At 37.6% G+C, this 21,347-nt stretch overlaps 1 protein-coding gene across 1 annotated transcript in view; it reads left to right on the top strand.

Annotated features, from left to right (window-relative positions):
• The window catches only part of LOC101852013 (tetratricopeptide repeat protein 39B), a 37,649-nt gene extending 17,346 nt beyond the window's left edge, over positions 1-20,303 (top strand). Inside the window, exons 9-18 of the mRNA XM_005096864.3 lie at positions 804-915; positions 4,212-4,279; positions 5,775-5,834; positions 6,432-6,523; positions 8,319-8,477; positions 9,374-9,491; positions 12,559-12,670; positions 15,282-15,408; positions 16,253-16,369; positions 17,828-20,303. Coding sequence (XP_005096921.3) covers positions 804-915; positions 4,212-4,279; positions 5,775-5,834; positions 6,432-6,523; positions 8,319-8,477; positions 9,374-9,491; positions 12,559-12,670; positions 15,282-15,408; positions 16,253-16,369; positions 17,828-18,056 — 1,194 coding nt within the window. The 3' untranslated portion in view covers positions 18,057-20,303. The remainder of the gene's footprint in view (positions 1-803; positions 916-4,211; positions 4,280-5,774; positions 5,835-6,431; positions 6,524-8,318; positions 8,478-9,373; positions 9,492-12,558; positions 12,671-15,281; positions 15,409-16,252; positions 16,370-17,827) is intronic.
• Positions 20,304-21,347: the final 1,044 nt, after the last annotated feature.

Genomic DNA, 21,347 nt, shown 5'->3' with positions numbered 1-21,347 from the left:
AAGCTTTCAGTCAGAGAAGGTGCATGATTTTTAATTTTAACTCTAAATGATAGTGGGATTGCATGCACCAGTAGGCTTTCTGTCTTACGAGGTATAGACGGGACTGTAAATAAGCAGTTTAACTTTAACTGTCAATAAACAATCAATATTTGCTACTTTCATGTTGCCAAAAATACTTTCTGTGTTACAAATTCATCTTTGCTTGGCCAGTCACTGTGGGACACCTATTGTTATGCACATCCTTGCAAAAAAAGTTTAAAAAATAAAAAGGTTTCTTGTGTGAGATCATTGAAGTTGTTGTTTTTTTCCGTTTTTTTTTTCTTTCTAATTCTCATGTTTTCTCTAATGGGTAGTTAGAGGGCACCACTGGTATGTCTTACTTCTTTTTTTCCCCTCTTTTGTTTCTTGCTATGTGTCTTGGGTTTTTCCTGCACTATATGACTGTTATTATGTGGATGTAATTCTCTTTACTTGAACAAACCAACCTTAGTGGGCGGTTGGCGAGTACCCTAATGTGGCTTGCTCCTTTTTTCCCATGATATACCTATTGTCGTTATCTCTCCACCTGCTTTTTTATGTTTGTCACTCTCTTGTAACACCTCTAATCTTTGGTACATATATGACCTTATTTTGTTGAAAGAGCCACAAAACTCTTACCAATAAAAAAAAAAAGCAACGAAAAAACCCAACCCCCCCCCCCCCCCCCCCATAAAACGCAAATTGAAAAAAAAAATTTTAACCCAGAAAAAACAAACAAAACAAACAAAAACCCATTTATTCTGGGTTTCTCTCTCTCTTTCTAGTCCTTTGGACTGAGTCAGCTTCAGCGCGCCTGTGAACTGGGCATTGGTTTACGCAGCAAGCTGTGTGCTCTGATGCTGGTTGCGTACCACTCTCTGGTGACCTACATTCTGGGTAAGGCTCATTTCTTTTTCCATATTTTATTTGCATGGCTTTTTCCTTTTTTTTTTTGGGTTTGTGTGTGCTCTTGATGTGCTCTAGATATAAAGAAAAAACAACAACCTTGCATGGCTAGACATAAATTTTATGTCTTTGTATGTGGCATGCATGGTGTAATGAAAGTGCAGATGAAAATCTTCCTGATGCTCAACATTTATATTCTTTCTGTGAGCTGTTAAGATTTTAGGCTTTTATTCAGGTATTGCTCTATTGCTTTTTTAAGGCTATTTTTACACAAAATATGCGTTTTTTCAAGACCAGTTCTTTGTTATCTTTGAAAAGTATTTATTATTAGCAGAAAAATACTACTTGGTGTTGCTATTTGGCTTGTCACTGTAGGACTGTGTGTTTCTATACTGGGTGTTCAGGGCCTTTTTGCAGTAGAATTGATCATATTGCCCTTGTGTTTGTAAAATTAAGTTGCTAAGCGAGGCCGGTTTTGGGTCAAGCTGTGCAAATTGAGATGTTTGCTAATTTTTGAAGATCAACCATTTCTTTGTCTAAAAGTAGCATGGAGACAATTGAGAAAGTCTTTATTCTCTTTGTAAATTACCTTTAAAAATTTGAGGGTGGGTTAAAATATAGTGAATGTTCACAATAATTGTTGTTTTTCTCAAAATGTCATTTTTTGCAGTTTGTCCCTTCTCCTTTGTTAGTTTTCATCTTTTTGACGTGAAACTTTCAGGAAACATAGATGGCAAGGCTGCCATCAATGTAACAGATATTTGCGCAAAAAAAACCCAACTCTTTTCCTTTGGCAAGCGATTAGTCAACCTTAATTTAGAAAAGTTTTTTTACGCATTGGAAAAATTCTCATTTTTTTCCTTCCATTGCACTTATTGAAAAAAACTTGCTGTTACGCTGATAAGGTGTGGTTCTGGTATACTCTCACCATATTTGGTCAAATTTGGTCAGTAAATAAGAAAGCCTAAGGGATTTAAAATTCTGTTTGCTTTCAAGGTGGCGGCAGTTTCCATAGCAACGCTGTGGCTATGCCAAAATGAAATAGCTTACCAAGAGATTTTCCTATGCCTAACTTATATGTGTACTTAGATTTGATCTCGGGCAACAGACATAGAAAATGGACGTTGAGGGTCGCTCCTCCCGTTCAGAGTTGTAAGAGAAAAAATGTTAAAAACCCCTTTCTTCTTATTTTGAAAATACCCCTTGAAAAGTAGAGTCCTTTTTGGGTCACCCGATACCCATTAAGACAGTAATGAAAAAGATAACTCAAGAAAAAAAAGTGTCTTTTTTAAATGGGGCAGAGGGAATATTCGTTTGCTGGATTATCAAAATAAAATTATTGATATCATAAAATTTTACATTGTTCTTTTTAAAGAGTTGTTGAAACTCGTTTAGGAATTCAAAGTACTATCAATTCAGAGTTAAAAATTTCACCGAAGGTTACTGGCAAAACGGGAAAAAACACTTATTGAGCAGTGGAAAACTAAACCTTTTGTAAAGAAAATAATAAGAATTAAAACGGAAGAAAGTTAAAATTAAAAACAAATGAAAGGCACACAGATTTTTGCTCTTATGCCAGTTTGTCACTGCTGGATATTTAAAATCTGGATTTTTAGCATCTTTTCTTGGCAACTAGTCTGTCTCTGTGTTATGGAGATTCTCTGAATGGACGATTTTAAATTCTCGCATGGGCCGGTTGTAATTGTTCACTGGTCTGCATGCGGCCCTCGGGCCATGAGTTTGATACCTGTGTCATAGATCCACTGCACCAGTACTTCTGGTTTTTTCCTAATATGACCTGACCTCATTTTAAAAAGATATGAAGTCTTTTTGTGCAAATCAGATGATTCAGTCTGTGAGGACTTTGTTAAAGAAAAGTGAACATGTTTTCTGCTGTGATTTGCAAATAGGTTGAACTTGGTTTAGTTTTTGTGTCCTGTTTCTTTTTTTAGAGCAATGCTGTACTTTTAGTTTGGGTCAGGGCACGTCTTTGACACCCGAATCATTGAGAATGTGTTGTAAAATTCTGCCTTACCTTTGAATTAAGATCTGTGTGGTGATGGGTTCCCTGTGGACAATTTTTTTTTGGGGGGGGGTTGATACTGTTTTCCCCTCATGTGCGAGATCTGGTTTGGGTTTATTACCAGGCAATTCAGACTATGTGTGATATGACTTTTGGGATACATGGTTTGATCTCACAATCATGATACATGGTTTTGGGATTTTAAAATTGCTATTTAGTTCTTTGACTTACCATGGGATGGATTGATATTAGAATTAAGATCTGATAACTTTGACAAGATATTTAGCAAACTTTTAGGTATGTGGTTATTGCAAGTTGTGCTAACAGGATACTGTAGGCTGACAAGATACACAATTATTGAGTGCTGAAAAATGTATTTTCAATTGATTATTGTTTTTCGGATCATAGCTTGTTCTTTTTTCATAAAGTTAGTTAAATATATTAATGCCTCTTTTTCATATCATAGAACACTTTTTTAATCATTGGCACGCATATGTTAATTTACCTATGAGTGCTTGGAATGAAATTTTGATTGAACATTTTGCCTTACGAGTGTAAACTTTTCAGCTTGCTCACTGATTCATATTAGTTTGATGTGGTATGTATTTTTCGCTTGTACAAATTTTGTACATACTCGCATAAACATAGTATTGTCATTATATATATATTTTTCTAGTTTCTTTTTATCATTCTGTGCAAATTGTTAACCATAAGCGGATGAGGAACAGAGTGACTTCGTTCTGTATGTCTTTAACACAAACCAGGCATATTAATATGCTGTGTATGCAAGCATTGAAACATTCTCTTCCAGAGGCACATACACAGACATTCACACGTACATGACATACTTATGCACATACATGTGCATGTGCAAGTGCACACACACACACATGCACAAACACGCTCACACGCGCATGCACAGGCCTACACACATGCACATACACACACACACACACACACACACACACACATACACACACACACACACACACACACACACACACACACACACACACACACACACACACACACACACACACACACACATGAAGGCTGAATTTTAACAAATCTTTCTGAATTTTGCTTATTATTTTTGTTCTGGAAAACATATCCCCCCCCCCCCCAACCCCCGGAAAAACAACAAAAGAGCAATTTCATTTCCCCTTCATAAACTGGGTGCTTTCTTCAAACAAGAGTATCGTCTACTATGCCTTGTTACTAGAGCTATTTTTAAAAGTCCTTGCAATGTTTTATGATCTCAAAGGTTTGGCTGATGGAGACATTGAACTAGCGACAGAGGTTCTCCAACCATGTTTAAATGATCATCCAAAGGTGAGATATTTGAATATGGTGAGAAAAGATGCCATATTTATTATAAGTTTTTTTTTTGTTATTCCATCTTTCTGTGAAAACTAAAGGGTTTCCCTGGGTTTTTTTTTTTTTTTCACTTCAAAAAAATTGAGTAGTATCTGAATAAAGTAAAAGTAATTCTTTTGGTATTGTGTGAAGCCAGTGGGCACATAATTGTGTATTCAGTAAGCCTTTCACTTAATAAATGTAGCCATATTGATGCACATTTTGCTTCTTTGGCGTGTTGATTTGGGTCCAATTAAGAAATTATTAGTAACAAAGGATAAGTTTTTGCTGTAGGAGGAAGGGATTCTGAGTGATTGTTTACTTTAGGATGTATTTAAAAGTGATGAATGCTTCTTTTATTTCTTTTTTTCAATAAGTTTATTTTGCTTCCCATTTGCTTTGTCATTTTGGTTTTATTTCTCTTGCCTGTTTTACCATAGTTTGATTTCATTATGTTTTTTTGCTTTGTATGTAACTCCCTGTGGGCATTTAAGGTCCATAAACAGTTCACTGTCTCACCAACAGGGGACACAACTTTCAAACTGAGAAGGTGCGGTCAGTACACTACTACCTCTCTGGTGTAGTAATGGTGTCTTTTCTCCGTACTTGAAGTGTCATATCTGTAGCTCTTCTTTGTGCTAATCTGTCAACCGAGAGTCCTGTGTAGCACAAAGTAGAGTCCCTTTGACGAAAAGCTCTATTCATATTTTGTTGGACGTTAACTTGGTTAAAAAAATAATCTTAGAAAGATAAATTGTTTAAATGAATGTATTTATTTAAGTAACCAAATAAAGCAGATTGCAATTTTCAAACCTTAGGTTCTTACTGTACAGTTTCGTTCATGTATTTTCTTTATGGTGAAGTAACCTTTGCGTCTTTCATGCTTTGCCTGTTGAACTTAAGTTTATCTAAGTAATTTTACTTGTTTTTTCTGGGGGTTTGTGTGTGTGTGTTTGGGGGGGGGGGGGGGGGGGGGGGGGGGACTGCATGTCTTTCTTCAGATCTAAATTATGTGAGCACCACAAAAATTTCCTATAGCGGAGACGTGACAAATTGAAGGGAAAAAATAAGACTGAAAATTTTTTCAGAATGTGCTTTATTCTGCTTCCCCCCACTCCCACACCATGTGTATATGAATAGGAATATATATTTTTATTGTTAAGCTGAAAAGGTCTTTAGGATAAAGTTTATCTGTCCTGAAAAAGAGTTGAAAATGTGGGTCGTTTATGAAATTGGTTGTGAGTCGACTTTTTGGTCGTTTTTTGGTTAAGCTTTTGCCTTATATTGAGTTGAGTGGTTTAAGGAACACCACGGCAGTAGCCAACAGCCAGAAAAAGTCGATTTAGGTGTCCAAGAGTTGAGTGGTTTAAGCTGGTATTTGAAAAGATATGAAAGATAAAAATTTTTACGGGTCTTTAACATTTATTTCTCTTACTTAATGAGTTTTGATGCAATTGATTTGTTCTTTCAGGGTGCCCTGTTTCTCTTTTTCTCTGGACGTCTTGAGGAAGTGAAAGGAAACATTGAAGAGGTAACATTGTGATGGTTAATCTTTGGTTGTTTTGAAAAATCAGTAAAAAAAAGTCTTGGACAGGTTCTTCTGAAGGAGAAAAAAAAATCATACATAAATTAATGGGAACCATCATTTTTTTTTTTCCAAATATATGCCTACTGTGCAATTTCTTTAACAGTAGAAGTTGGAGTGGTTGTTTCCTTCAGTTCAGCTGGTGACCAGAGTTCTCCCCCCCCCCCTACCCCGCCCCTCCTTTTATTTCACAGTGTGTGGGTAACTAGTTTTAGTGTTCATTCTACTTCTTCCTGGCTTGTGGCCTTTCATTAAGTTACCTGTGGGGGGGGGGGGGGGGGGGGCCATGTCATTATTGCACCTTGCAGTATGTGGCTCTTGTCATTTTGATCTGTTATTAATTGCTACTGAGCTCAACAACTTTTCTTTACCATATGTATGCTTTATTATCTCCATCCTTACCCACAGGGAGTTCACAGTTTTGACGAGTCCAGCAGTTCATGGAACATTTGTTTGTAATGTCTCTGGTTCTATTGTGATTTCTATTTATTATTTTTTCTTTACTATATATGTATGCTTTATTATCTTCATCCTTGCCCACAGGCAATTCGCAGGTTTGATGAGTCCATTGATTCCCAAAGCGAATGGCGTCAGTTCCATCATCTATGCTACTGGGAGCTTATGTGGTGCCACTGGTAGGTCTTCTCCACGCCTTCTTCTTGACTGCATCACACTTGACCGCACACAGCTTCTTCTTGACCGCATCACACTTGTCCGCATCACACCTTGTTCTTGACCGCATCACACTTGTCCGCACCACACCTTGTTCTTGACCGCATCACACTTGTCCGCATCACACCTTCTTCTTGACCGCATCACACTTGACCACATCACGCCTTCTCCCTCTCGATCAAATCACACCTTCTTCTCGATCGCATCACATTTGAAGTCCGGTATCTATCATATATGTGGCCGTCCTGCTCAGTTTCTCTGATGCCCCATACAGCTTCTCCTGTAGTATCAATGGGGTTGGCCATGTTTCCTATCTCAGGGCCCTGTGTGTCCTGTAGTGCTGAAGGGTGTGTTCCACAGTCGGGTCAGCTTCTTCACTTTGACGTCTTAGTGACTACTATTTTAAAACATATGTACATGTGTTGTTGAGTCTTGTGTGTCGTGTTCTCAGTCTGAAGATAATCACTTGTTCTTGGCGGGACAGCTCATAGTAGTTATCCGGTGTCTGTGCTGCATCAAATAGTTCTTTTTTTTAATGAGAGTTTTGAGCATGTGTCCAATAAACCTCTTTTCTGAAAAACTTTTACAAGCCTTCATCAATGTTCCACTTGAACTGGACTAGATCTGGGGTAATTTGTGACCCTCAGCTCTCGGGATGATAATTTGCGGCTCCTACTTGATATCAAAGTTATGTGCACTCCCCGGGGCAGTGCCACTGACTGAAGTGTCTTTAGGCCATTCCCAAAGGGGGGACATTTCTCGTTCAAGCATAGTAGAATTGTAAATGGGCTGACTCATGTCACGCTCATAACTGTGCCTGATCTACAACAGGGAACTGCTGCTTTTTCTTTCCTGATCCTTACTATTGTCATTTTCCTCTACTTCTTTTGTATGTTTGTCACTCTCTTGTGACCTGCTATTTTGGGGTGCCTTGGTAGTCGAAGCAGACCTTGTGCTGTTGAAACTAGAGAGGTGAGCAGTCTAAGTCTGATTACCTGTAAAGACTTCTCTGTTGACACCCACCCCTTGGCGCTCATATGCCCTCATGCAGTTGCGAGCGCAGTAAAACCCTCTACTATTGAAAAAATTTAAAAAAAATTTTTTTTTGTTCTATGCGATCCGCACATTTTTTTTTTCAAATGAACCTTTTGCCAAAGAGCCATTTTGTATGGATGGAGTCTCTATAGTTGTTTCACGCTGCCTTAAAAAAGAATGCCTTGCAAAGCATAAAGATTTAATGGATTAAATTGTGCATCTTAGATGCAAATAAATGAGTGATTTTTTACTTTTTGCTGCCTTTTAGGTAGTGTTAGGACCTTTTTATCATTTAAAGCTTTTAACTAGGTTCCTCACATGCTTTTATGTGCAAGAACTCATGTGCTTTTGAGGTAAGAAGAGAACTCTTTATCAGGTTTGTCCACTTCATCTTACAGAAGCAGCCAGTGAGGCATAAGGAGGTTTTAGTGCAAATTTTGCTAGTCTCTAAAATAAGTTGTACTGCTTCTGTTAAAAAGGATCTCCCTATATGCTTTTTTCTTTTATTTTATAAAGTCTTTTCAGTTTGTGGGTGGTTGGGGGGTGCTCTGGTGTGGATTGCTGCTTCTTTCCTATAAAAAATTTTCATACTTATCTTTCCTTTCCTTTTCTGTGTTACTCTCTAGCAACACCTCTAATCTTTGGCTCTTATTTGACCTATTTGTGTTGCAATTGCTGTAAGATTCTTACTAAAACAAATGAAAAAACCCAAAATCTTTTCAGTTTCAAGCGTGACTGGCTCATGTCCATGAAGTACGCTGAGCGCTTGTGCCGGGAGAGCAGGTGGAGCAAGGCTACTTACACCTATCAGAAAGCTGCCTTCCTGTCAGTGTGCCCCGACCAGTCTGAAGAGACAAAAAAACATTTGGACTATCTCTTTGGGTATGATATTTCTAGTGGGTGATTAGTGGGTACTATGCTGTGGTTTTCTCCTTCTTTTCTATTCAAATATCTATTGTCCTTATCTTTCCTGCTTCTTTTCTTTTTTTTTGTGACTCTCTATTAACACCTCTATCTTCTGCACTTATATAACCACATTGTGTTGCAAGTGCCATAAAACTCTTACTTAAATTAAATGTATATTTTTCTCTTCACTTGATGTTCTGAAGAGGCTGAGACTCACACCAGGGATATCACAGGGTTATTACAAAACTATTAGACGTGCTGAATCAGCTATGGTTTTAGTCTGTAGTAATGTGCGTACTGGATAGTACCTTCAGTATACTATGTAGTGTTGTGTGGGGTAATTGAATGTCTTGTCTCTTTAGATAAGAACGAACCCCATGAGCACATCATTTTTTAAATGTCGAAAACTCCTTGGGTATAGAAAGTGACGGACGAGCAGGCTCAGCCATGTAACTAAGTTTACATTTGTGTTATTGTTTACTGTGGTGTGTACTCTCTGAGCTTTGGTGGAATTTCGATAAAATTGTATTTTCACACCCCCTCACAAATGCACTTGTCAAAGTAGCTGAACTTCTATATTTTTGACTACAGAACACATACAGCCATTAAAATCATTGCAAACCAATTGTTTGCAAGAAAATCTGTATTCTTATTGCAAAACATCAAATAATGGTGAAATATAGAGGGGCGTTTCACCTTGAACCTCCCCCCCACCCCCAACCCCCAATCCCCCCGGCGCCAGTTCGTTAAAAGCTACCAAAATATTACAAAATAAAATATTATTACGCTATTAGGCCTAATATAATTTTGTTGCAAGTGTCCTAAAATCCTTACTAAAACTAAAATATCGCTTTTTTTTCTGTGGGCCACAGAGACGTGCCTAGACTGAAACAGAGAATAGCTGGAAAGTCTCTTCCTTTTGAAAAGTTTGCAGTAGCGAAGTCTCAGCGGTACTTCCAGCAGGGGAACTACCTTATTTTGCCAGCTCTGGTAAGTTTTGATTTCTTTGTCTTCATTTTTATACCCTCTGAAAATTTACATCTCACAAGAGCTGTGCCCATTCGACTTTACTATTTGACATTCATGATTTTGCACTATTCACAGCTGTTCGAAGCATGGCAGAGCCATTCGAAAGCCGTATGATTTTTAAAAAACAGATAATGGATTTTCGTCTCATTTTTCTCAAACATAGAAAAATTTGGAGCACATTATATATAAAATCATTAAGATAAATATACAGGAATACTCTTTATTTGATGGTTACGAGACAGAGTGATAAAAGGAGCCTACAAGAATTATAAAACAATCCTTTAGAGAATATCTCTTACTGTTCAATATTCACTCGCCACGCTATGGACAGCTCAAGCAAGGGCACATGACTCTTGAAGTGCAGCGAATTTTTTTTCCATGAAGTTAGCTGTTGCAAAGAGCTCCCCTAACCCTACTCGAAATTCGAAGCGCTATGAACGATGATGTGATGTCAACACGTTGCACTGTCTGCGACAACAACACACGCGCGCTCAGTGACTGGCGGGCTTTCACAATATAAGAAAAAACAATTCGGTGGTGCTTCGAATGGCGGAAGTTACGTCTGGGCTTATCACATATAAGAAAATAAGTTTCGACGGCCCTTCCAATAGCGGAAGTTAGATCTGGGTTTATCTTAAATAAGAAAAAATGATTCGACGGTGCTGTGAATACCGGAAGTTAGATCTGGGCTTGTAACTTACAAGAAAATACGATTCGACGCCCCTTCGAATTGCGGAAGTTAGATCTGGGCTTATCTTATATAAGAAAAAAACAATTGATGGGCTGTGAATGGCAAAAGTTAGATCTGGGCTTGTCACATATAAGAAAATACGATTCGACGGTGCTGTGAGTAGCGGAAGCTAGATCTGGGCTTATCATATATAACAAAATACGATTCAACAGCGCTTCGAATAGCAGAAGTTAGGTCTGGGCTTATCACATATAAGAAAAAAACAGTCGACGGCACTGTGAATAGCTAGCGAATGTAGAATAGAGGGACTTAGGTCTGGGTTTATGCTTATCATATCGCGACCTCAGTATTTTTTTGTCGTATCTCCATTTTGTTAACAGTGAAAATGTGACATTTTCTTAAGCTCACTCTTTATTACTAGTTGGGTCCCCTTTCGATGAAAGTAATGATCGGTGCATTAACATCAACTGAAAGTCACTGACCTACTATATTTACACTCTACTGGAATGGAGCAATAAATCTTGAGAGAAAAGTGACACACGACGTGTTTCCTAGTTACCAAATATATAATAGACGTATGGATAGATAATACGATTATTATTATCTGCACGTCTGTTCTTGCGAACTACTCACACGCACGAAGCAAGCAATATGAAACAGAAGTAGTCCCCAGTAAAATGTGAAATGGCTAAGGGCAGAGTGAAAACATCTGAGAGCTTCGATTTACAGGAAAAACTATGAAACCTGAAAAATCAAAAGGCAGTTTCCGAACTTTGGAAATATACCCACGTATCCCTTTCGGACAATTCTTGTCTGAATCATATTTTTGTAGATTTTATGAGCACCTGTGTAAAAAGTATTTACTGACGCCACGAACGGGCTTAGCTCCATTATAATAAGATGAACTGTTTTCATTGTTATTAAAAATGGAGATACGACAAGAAAGCACAGGGGTCGCGATATATAAAAAAAAGCATTCGATGGAGGTATTCTAATATTATGAATAGTGAGCTCCCGCTTCGAAGCTTCAATGATATTTTGTTTCCTCAAAATTGCGCAGCACTACATCTCACTATGTCAAATCGGATGGTTGGGGGATGCCATTAGTTTGGTTTCTTTTCATTTCTCTTGATTCTGTATGTCTTTCTTTATACAAACCTGCTGTGGAGGGCTCTCGTGGCCTAAAGGTTAAGGTGTTCGCCTCTTATTCAAGAGGGTTCAAATCTGGGTAGCAACGGAAACATTTTTTTCTCTAAAATTATCTTCTTTTACCTATTTTCCTGCTTTCTTGCAATGTTTTGTTGTCTGCTTTCATTTCCACTTTCTGCCCCCACCCCCGCACCTCCTTTGCCCCCTCCTCTGGGCTCCTGACTCTTTCTGCAGTCTTTCTACTGCTACTCCTTACCTCCTTTTTACTGCTGTCTTTCAGCCACACCCCTGATCTTCTAGAAGGAAAGATTTACACCTAGCCTTCTTGGACAAGGGCGAAAGTTGCACGCATAAAAGATCCTTTAGTGGTCTAAAATTGATAAGAGTAGGCTGCGGCTGCTACTCGTGCAAAATTCCCCGCATGCTCATATGACCTTATGCTGCAACGAGCGCCGTAAAACACTTATAAAATTTTTTTTAAAACTTTAAAAAACCTGGTCTTGCTGACTGTTGACCTGTCAACGTGCCATTCACACTGAAACTATTGCCGATGTATTAATTGGGGATCTGCTGGACTATGTGTTTAGGTTTCTTTTAGGTCATATACTGTCTGATCCTGATGCAGGTGTTAATCTAAGTGCTGACTAGTTGAAGTAACCACAGCCTTTTTTTGTTGTTGTTGTTTGTTGTTGACTATAAACCAAAGACAGTTGTCTTTTTATGAGGGACTTGGTAATTCTTGTTCATTTTAATTTGGCTGGAATGCAACAGTTGTTTGGGTATGGTTGTGGGGTGGGGTGGGGGGGGGTGCTCTTTCTGCATGTTGAGATGTTGCATTGTAGTTGGTGGGTGGTTGGTGAGTGCTGTGGTGTGGTTTGCTTCTTCTTTCCTACCAAACATCTTTCGTCCTTATCTCACCTCCTTTTTTTGTACGTTACTCTCTAGTAACACATCAAATCTCCTGCACTTATATGGCCTATTTGTATTGGAAGTGCTGTTGAACTCTTGATAAAGCTGAAAAAAGATTGTAATAGTTAAATAGGCAGTTCCATAAAAGCCAACTGCACTGTGGGTTGAGGTATCTATTGTCGGCTACCCCGGAGGTATAGTATGAAGTCAGGAAGAAAAGAGAAGAACAAGAAGATGTGTGAATTCTTGACTTATTTTGCCCTCCTCATTTTTTTTCAGGAACTGATTTATGTATGGAATGGCTTCAACATCATTGGCAAGAACCAAAAGCTGTTAGGGGAGATGCTGATGGATGTGGAAGAGACAATTACCAAAATTGCAGAGAAGCAAGGTGAACCCCTGTTTTCTTTGTTTTTGATTCACTGTAGAAATGAGAACTATAACTTTGAGGTAGTACACAAATATTCTTGGCCTGTTCGTAGTATAATGACAGTGTTATGCACTGTGTCACTTGTTTCCTGAAATTTTTTAAACCCCCCTAAAACCCTTCCTTTGTGAATGAGAGGAAACAGTTAAGTTAGCCTACAGTCCTTTGATTCTATTAATAGTTCATGCTGAATATGGATTTGTATTGAGGGCCCACATTAACTCATATGACTGGGCCCTTTCACCAGTCACAAGCGTTGAAGACTGACGTTTTTGGGGGTATTTCAATAAATCACAACAACTCTCAGAATTACCCTATTGTAATCATTTTTTGACACAGTAAAGTAACATTCAAACTTAATCTAATACAAAAAACTAAAGTTGTCTAAGTCTAATACTTTAATTTGTATGATTTTTAAAATTTGATTTTCCGAAAAATTTCCAGAGACGTGACAGGTAGAATGAAATTCACTACAACAACAAAAATAAAAGTTCAAAGTGTTCTGGTTTGATTTGTATCCATGTGCGAGTGTTTGGTGAAAATATAAAAGCTGGTCTGTGCATTGATTCAGACCCATACACTGAATTATATGAGACAGATGTACGGCACGACGTTGTGATTTCATTGCGCAAAAAACACCAGTACCAGTGCTAGATCTAGCCCTAGAACTACGACTCAGGCTGTGTTCGGGTACATATCCAGGATCCTAACTATTAGACACATCATATTCTGAGACACTAGAACTTGTAAAACGTACAGAAGTATAGAAAACGGCGTAATTATGTGATTCTTGTTCATGCGACTTCTTCGACCGTTACTACAACGCGACTGTCGGATTACTATCAGCTGTATAGAAAAAAACAAAGCACGAGTTCCGGTCTGTTCAACCCCAGTTGGGGTCACTGTCCTTCACCTTCAATAACTTAAAAACTACCGGCCCCAGAGATACGAAACGAAGTCTAGGTAGCTCAGGCTTGGCCAAACAAGGGTAATAATAAAATAATGGATTGCATTTATATAGCGCATATCCACTTATGCAATGCTCTATGCGCTTAACATGATACATATTATAGATTTACAAATCAATTTTAAAGGTACATAGTGTTACATACTCGTGCAAACACATATTCACTCACGCACGCACCACACACACATACATACACACATACGTACATTTGCACATACGCACATACAAACTCACAACGATCTACAACTTGGATGGATTCTGTCTAATCGAAATATGATGAAAATAGAAATGATTTTAGATTCTTCTTAAAAATTTCTAGATTTTCTGCTTCTCTGATAGTTTTTGGAAGCCTATTCCAAACAAGTGGGGCAAAATATGAAAAAGAGCATTGGCCATATGATTTGTAATTTATTTTAGGCTTAACAAGGGTTGTTTTGTCACTTGATGATCTGAGCGTTCTAGGAGGCACATAGGGTGTTAAAAACTGTTTTAGATAGTCCGGTGATAAATCATTTAAGCACTTGTAGCAAGTTAAGCAAGGGTACGAGGCGGGTCTCGCGATCCGTGCGTGATTTGTAGAGTGGAAAAAAAATTCCAAAGTTGGTCACGCAGGGCTTGTGGGAGCCGTCGCGAGCGTCATGGCGGGGGTCGCACAACTGTTGTGTGAACCGTCTGAAGTGAGTTAAAAAAAAAAAGAAGTATAAAGTACATGTTTTTTGCCCCCATTAACACAATTTAGATCATTAAGGAGGCATGCTTTGACCCTGCCTGTGAGGTCCATCGAGGCCAAGATGGATACAATGTCCCAGAAAAAAACCCATAGACACTAGATAAAAGTTCCCCCGCCACAGGAATTGAACTTAAATCTTATAATGACAGCAAAGTGCTTAACAACTATGCCAAGCAAGCCAGTACCTCTAGATTGACCTCTGCAATGGTAAAAGAACTGAAAAAGAGTTGACCTATTTCTTCCAGTTTGGAAGTAAGAGCATAACTTCATTGACATGTATGACCACATCAATATGAATTTGCTGATTGTTGTCCTATTTCTATGTCTGCCTTTGAATGTTTGTTTTTGTATTTATCAATCTGGTTCACATAGTGCAGCATAACAACAAAGATAATACTGTGGAGGATGATTTAGTCTAAAGCAAGCATCCTCAACAACTCAGGAGCAAAGTGATTAAGTTATTACAGATGTCTTATCTATACTATTGCAAGTGTGATGTTATTTTTAGTCAGTATCTTGTATTCAAAGAATAGAAGCAGAGATAATTTTTTTAAAATTTCTATCCGAGAAAGGAACAAATCTTGCCATTAGCGCAGACAGTGACATCTATAATTTTAATAGAAGCTTACTCAAAGAAATATTTTAAACATTTTGCTTAAATGCTTTAATTTATCTCACATTGTCAGCAATAGTGATTTGGCTGTATCTCTTTAATGGTATTTCTTATTACTCTTTGAAAGGTTTAAAATGTACATGTTGTCAAGTTTACAGTTATAATGTTAGGCAGATGAAAACTTTTTCTATCTGTAATGCTGTGTGCCTTTTAAAATTTAAAAAATAAAAAACTAATAGGTATCTACTCAATATTTTTTGTCCAGATTCTGCCGAGTCTGAGAAGTTCTACTATGACAACTACAGCCTGGCCCTGCTGTTGAAAGGCGTGTGTCTGCGACACAGAGATCAGCTGTTCCAGGCTGAGCAATGCTTTCAGGAGGTTATTGCCAAGTAAGTGGGTGCCAATGCTTCCTGCTTTTTGTATTTGCAAGTTCTGCAGTTGTTCTATAGAGGATGTGGATGGTTGGAGGGCACCACTAGTGAGACCCACTTCTGTTTCTTTTGTCCTTGTGGTTTCTGTCTGCCTGTTGTACTTCTTTGAAGTCAAAAAATTGACCATTATTGTGTTGATGTGCTTCTTTGTACTCAAACTACAGGGAGTATTCTCTGTCCCTGCCCATCCTTTTCAGAGGAAGAATGACAGCTTTCTGCTGTATATTGATAGGAAATGAGGAAAGATTATGATCTCACAGTTTCCTTAGAGTGGTCACATAATTATTGTAGGCACAGTGGGGAGGATGCTGGGGCTGGATTCAGTACAGAAGGGCAAGGGTAACACGAACAAAGAAAACTGAAAAACCCCCACCTACATCTGTTTCTAAGACCCTTTAGATATAGGAATAGGTAATGCAGGAGGTTGGTGGGTGGTTGGCGGGTGCTCTGGTGTGGTTTGCTTCTTTTTTCCTATCAAACATCTATCGTCTTTATCTTTCCTCCTTCTTTTTTCTGTTTGTTACTCTCTTGTAACACCTCTAATCTTCGGCATTTATATGACCTTATTGTGTTGCAAGTGCCGTAAAACTCTTACTAAAACTAAAACAGGTGGTTGGTGGGTGCTCTCATGTGGTTGCTCATTCTACCTTATTTTCTCCTTTTGTGTGTTGTTTTCTCTCTTGTAATCTTTGGCACCTATATGACCTTATTGTGTTGCAAGTGATGTGAAACACTTCCTTAAACAAAGGAATAGGTTAGTTATGAGGCTGATTGTGATAAATGGTTTTGTCTCTGTTCACAGTGAGAAAAAGATTGTGAATGACTACTACTTACTGCCCTACACTATTGTGGAGCTGGCCATCATTCAGCTGCTACAGGAGAGGTTTGACGAGGTCAAAAAGAATTTGGACAAGGTCAAGTAAGTGCATTCTGTCTTGAGAAAAATTAACTGAGTCCCCTCAAGGGTTTACCATTTCCTTTGGAGTTAAGATGAATATGTGGTATGATGGTATATATAGGCTTAATTTCCTGGTTTTGGTAACTCTGTATGCATAATTTCCCATGTAGGTTATTCGGCAGGGGAGGGGGGGGGGTGGATATGGCATGGTCTGCTCCTGCTGCTGCTTTTTTGTACACGGTTCTCAAAGTGCGGTGAAATTTGTTGATGTTGTGCTGAATTGCTGTGAACTACAACTTGACTATAAGCCCATTTATGCAGCTGGAGTGTGATCTCTCTGTTTAAAAACGTTTGTCTGCTTTCAGTTCAACTGAAACTGAACTTTAAAATTCTGGAATGCTTGTAATGTTGTGGCCTGTGGCCAATTTTGCTTGTTTTAACTTATTTTATTCCTTTAACAATGTTCTTTGTGTTCCTTTCTACTCTTGATGCTTTAATTTTGACATTTTGATATCATAGATATTTTTATAAATCCTGTTCTCAATGATGTTGGTTGAAACCAATGGTCACATACTCAAGTGCTTTGTTTTGTTCTCTGTGCTGTAAATAAACTTGCCCCCCCCCCCGCGGGGCAGTGCCACTGACTGAAGTGTCTTTAGGCCATTCCCAAAGGTGGACATTTTTTGTTCAAGCATAGTAGAATTGTAAATGGGCTGACTCATGTCACGCTCATAACTGTGCCTGATCTACAACAGGGAAGTGCTGCTTTTTCTTTCCTGATCCTTACTATTGTCATTTTCCTCTACTTTTTTTGTATGTTTGTCACTCTCTTGTGACCTGTTATTTTGGGGTGCCTTGATAGTCGAAGCAGACCTTGTGCTGTTGAAGCTAGAGAGGTGAGCAGTCTAAATCTGATTACCTGTAAAGACTTCTCTGTTGACACCCACCCCTTGGTGCTCTTATGACCTTATGCAGTTGCGAGCACCGTAAAACCCTCTACTATAAAATTTTTAAAAATAAACTTGCCGTAAAGTGGATTTATTTTATCATCTGCTGCATTACCTGATACTTGAGCCAGGATTTTACTCTTTTTCATAAAATGATTGGTAAATCAGAAAAGTGTAATGTATGTGGAAAATGGCCAGAGGTAATGAGTGTCTCCTGAGCAAGGGGGTTAATGATAGAAAATCAAGTCTTGAAAGTTAATGCATAATGAACATCCTACTTTTTGAAATTTCAGGTCTGGAACAGATGTTTTCAGTCTTAACTTTTTTCTCATTGTTAAACTTGTTTGTCATGAATGATTTTGTTACTTAAATTATTTATCTCTTTGTTCATCTTTCCTTTCTACATTATCTATTTTTTTTCTTATCTTTCTTTTACTGTCATTCCCTCAGTTCTTCCAATCCGTCTTAGAAACTTAAAAAAAATATATTAATAAAAAGCAAAACTCAAACGAATTACTTTTTGATTATGCAGGAAAAATTACAAGGGATATTACCTGGAAAGCCGCCTCCATTTCCGCATCCATGCCATCCGACTACAACTCAACACGCTCCTCAACAGCGAGGGAGATGCAGATAACGATGAAAGCATCGACCAGACAGCGACAAATGATGTAGAGTCCTGGGATGACGACAATGACCTTAACCCTGACCAGGCCTTCGGTGAGGCAAGTGAGAAATCGATCCCATCGACCGATCTGTGATCTCAGTTTTGTTTAGCATTATCAGGACTTTATATTTCCTAACACTTTGCTGCCATGTCATTTGTGATATTCCTGGGAGGTTGTAACATTTTGAAGTGTTTTTGAAAAATTCTGCATTCTATTATTGGTCCCAGCATGATGTTTTTGGTATCAGTGTCTTTAGTAACGTCAGCACGATTGATTGCGCCTTTGGATTTTTTCTAGAAAATGAATGCGTTTATGCTTGGAAAGAAAAGCTGACTGAGGTAAAAAAAAAAAAAAAAAAAGTCCTTAGTGCAGTCAAAGCTTAGCAATGCCAGTTGCTGGCTGTGCTTTGGCCCGGAAATCAGGCTGTACCAGGGTGTAACTTTTGGGTCATGTGGGATCAGAGGTAGCCCTTTCATAAGTATAGTTACGAGAATACCTGTGAACACTTTGTTAAGTTGTAGAGGGGGTGATTTCAGAATAGCACGGATTCATTTAAAATCAAAGTTACACCATTTCTGTGCAAGTGGAGTATATTCAAGTAATTTTTGCCAAGTATGTTCAAAATTAGGCCAAACTAGTTTTTAAGCAAAGTTGTTGTGGAAATTTATGAAGTTTTGTAATGTTTAAACTTGCCTCTCCCACAACTTTGTATTGATCAATAAATTTTGAAAATTAAAAAGAAAACTTCAGTGCTCGGTTTGCTGCTCTTTTGTTTAAGCTTGTTTTAAAGTCATTTGAGTAAAATTTAGATTTTTTCATTGTCATTGCTACAAAGCTGGATTGAAAGTCATCATTTTATGTTCATTTCTTTTATGTAATGGCCTCACTGGTTCATCTTGTGATATGCCTGTGTCATTCTCTATTTCTAGATCACTTGGAACATAATGATCAGTGTATTCATCATTATCAGGCCCCCATGGGTCATGCACTGGGGATGTGACTAACTGTGTTATTCATAGATTCTGTCTTTTGTTGGGGTTTTTTTTCCTGACAGAACGAAAAAGTCACTCTTTAAAGAAAGTTAACCAAACAATTGAAAGATGATTAGACTTTCTATACAGTGGTTATATTTTTTAAATGACTGAATAGAATTTTTCACGAGAACTTGTCAACATTCAGGCTACACTGCTACTGTCAGAGCTGCAGTGATGATTCAGCTTGTGCTAGACTGTCAAGCGTTGTGGCAGTGAAGTGTTAACTGGGTGCCTGGAAGATACTGCTTTTGGCTCCTCCTCTTTGACTACTTTTAAGCTATCTAAAATGTCTCTTGTCTTGCCTATTGATCTGATATTAATTACCTCAGTTGGGTGGATGTGCTTCTCTCTAACACAAACTCAATAGGAAAAGCAACTTTGTTCCCATTAAATTCAACACCAGTCTGCATAACCAGTATATTCGAGACTCAATATATACCAAAATGCAAATCGACATCTTGGTTCTAGTGCATGATATAGTTAATATATCAGTTGTGAATGTCTTCTACCCTTTTTTTTCCTTTATGGAGATAAATGACAAGGTATATTATTATTCTGGTATTCAAAAAACTCATTGTATCAGTTTTAAAACTTCAGATGGGTGTGCCATTTTTTTTTTTTTACCTTTATGAGGATGCGTAACATAATTTGTGATATTTGAAAAACATCTGTGAAAAAGAGTTATGAGAAACTTGTTGCATTTCAAGCTCAAAATCTGTGTTATGATTTCTCTAAATATTGTTATATTTTAAAACTTCAAGTGTGGTAGTTACTTGCTACTGGATTCAGTGCTCCCTTTTTACTGCCATGTTTGTACCATTGTAACAGCTGATGAAATGCCATAATCTGTTGTGATATGGCCAGCTTCTTTGCTTTTCATGCACCTGGCTTAAGTTCAGTTCTCTTTTTTGTTTTGTTTTTCTGTCTCCATCCTGTGATGTATCTCACACAGGGTTAGTTAATCCAAACAAGCAGGTTCAGAGCAGTTTGCGTCGTAATGATCTAATTGTGTCCATAGAAGGGGGTGCATATTAATGACAGTTTTATTTTCTGCTGATGAATCTTATCCATAATTCTCTGGTAATGGGGAAAGTATACTCACAAAAAAAGTTATTCCGTCGTTTCAGTGTTTTTGGTACTTATACCAATGTGATATAGCCTACTCTTCAAATGAATCTGAAAATGTTCATATTTTATAGTGAGTAGTTCTTTCCTAGCATGCCAAAAATCCTTTTATTTATGTACATAAAATCTCTTGAAAGCCGGAAAGAACAAAATAAAGAAAGAAAAAGGACCAAAAGAAAAACCCAGTGCCAGTTTCACCATAGCCTCATCAGCTAAAGATGTCAATTATAATAACAAATATGTTTAATTTTGTAGTGATTACTTCCAGTGTGGCACTGAGCACTCTGCACTGCTCACATGAAAGTCACTTTTTCGTAATTGGTGACAAAACATAGATATTGTTATATCCACAAGCATCTGCGCCCCCCATCCAAATTACATTCGACTAATCAGAACTTTCCTAATTGTTTGCTGAACAGTAGGACAGCAACTTTATTTGTTCCATTTTAAATGGTTAACCCAAAGTTCATTTTTTATGTTCAGATTTGCTTGCATAAGTCTTTAGATCTGCCCAGGTTTTGAGAAAAATAATCAGCGTTGAAATCTGTGGCGTAGGAATGTCTTTTTGACCTTCTGACAAGTATTAATAAGACAATGGAATTTGAAATACCATCACAAATTCTCAAGTCATTGCCATAATTTGCCATAGCAGAATCTCATATATATATATATATATATTATGTGATTCCACTGGCAAATGGAATGAAGTTATGAAGAAGCCTGATGAAGATGTGAAAGTCATATGCAATTTGGTGTGATTTCCTTGAAAAACAGCTGGTGATCATCAGTGCTGTAGTGCTTGTGATTATTTATTCTTCTCTATTGTTGCTGTTGCAAGCAATCCACTTAAATCCAAATTTTGAGAATTTGAAATTTTTACACCTTCCCAAAACTATTAAAGATAGGCATTTCAACATCACCAAAATGCAGTTTAGTGCTATGGTTATAGTTTTCTAGCTTTTCATTATTCATAATAAGAATAACACAACAAAAACTATTTTTTTTATCTCTGGTGTAAAAAGTATTCAAACAGACTTAAGTAGATTGCTTGCGACACTGATGATATGGTAATAGTGTTGCTAATTGTTTAGACTGACAGATAATTATAAACTATGTATGAAAATTTATTTAATTTTATGCTTTTTACATTATATTTTCATCTTCTTTGACGTCCTCTTCCTTTTTTAAAAACTAAATTTGCTTCACAGTTGTAAGGAACATTGGA

The sequence above is a fragment of the Aplysia californica genome, unplaced genomic scaffold (assembly GCF_000002075.1).
Source record: "Aplysia californica isolate F4 #8 unplaced genomic scaffold, AplCal3.0 scaffold00140, whole genome shotgun sequence".
NCBI lineage: Eukaryota > Metazoa > Mollusca > Gastropoda > Aplysiida > Aplysiidae > Aplysia > Aplysia californica.
The sequence above is the reverse complement of the archived record's forward strand: the minus strand, read 5'-3'. Positions and strand labels throughout refer to the sequence as shown.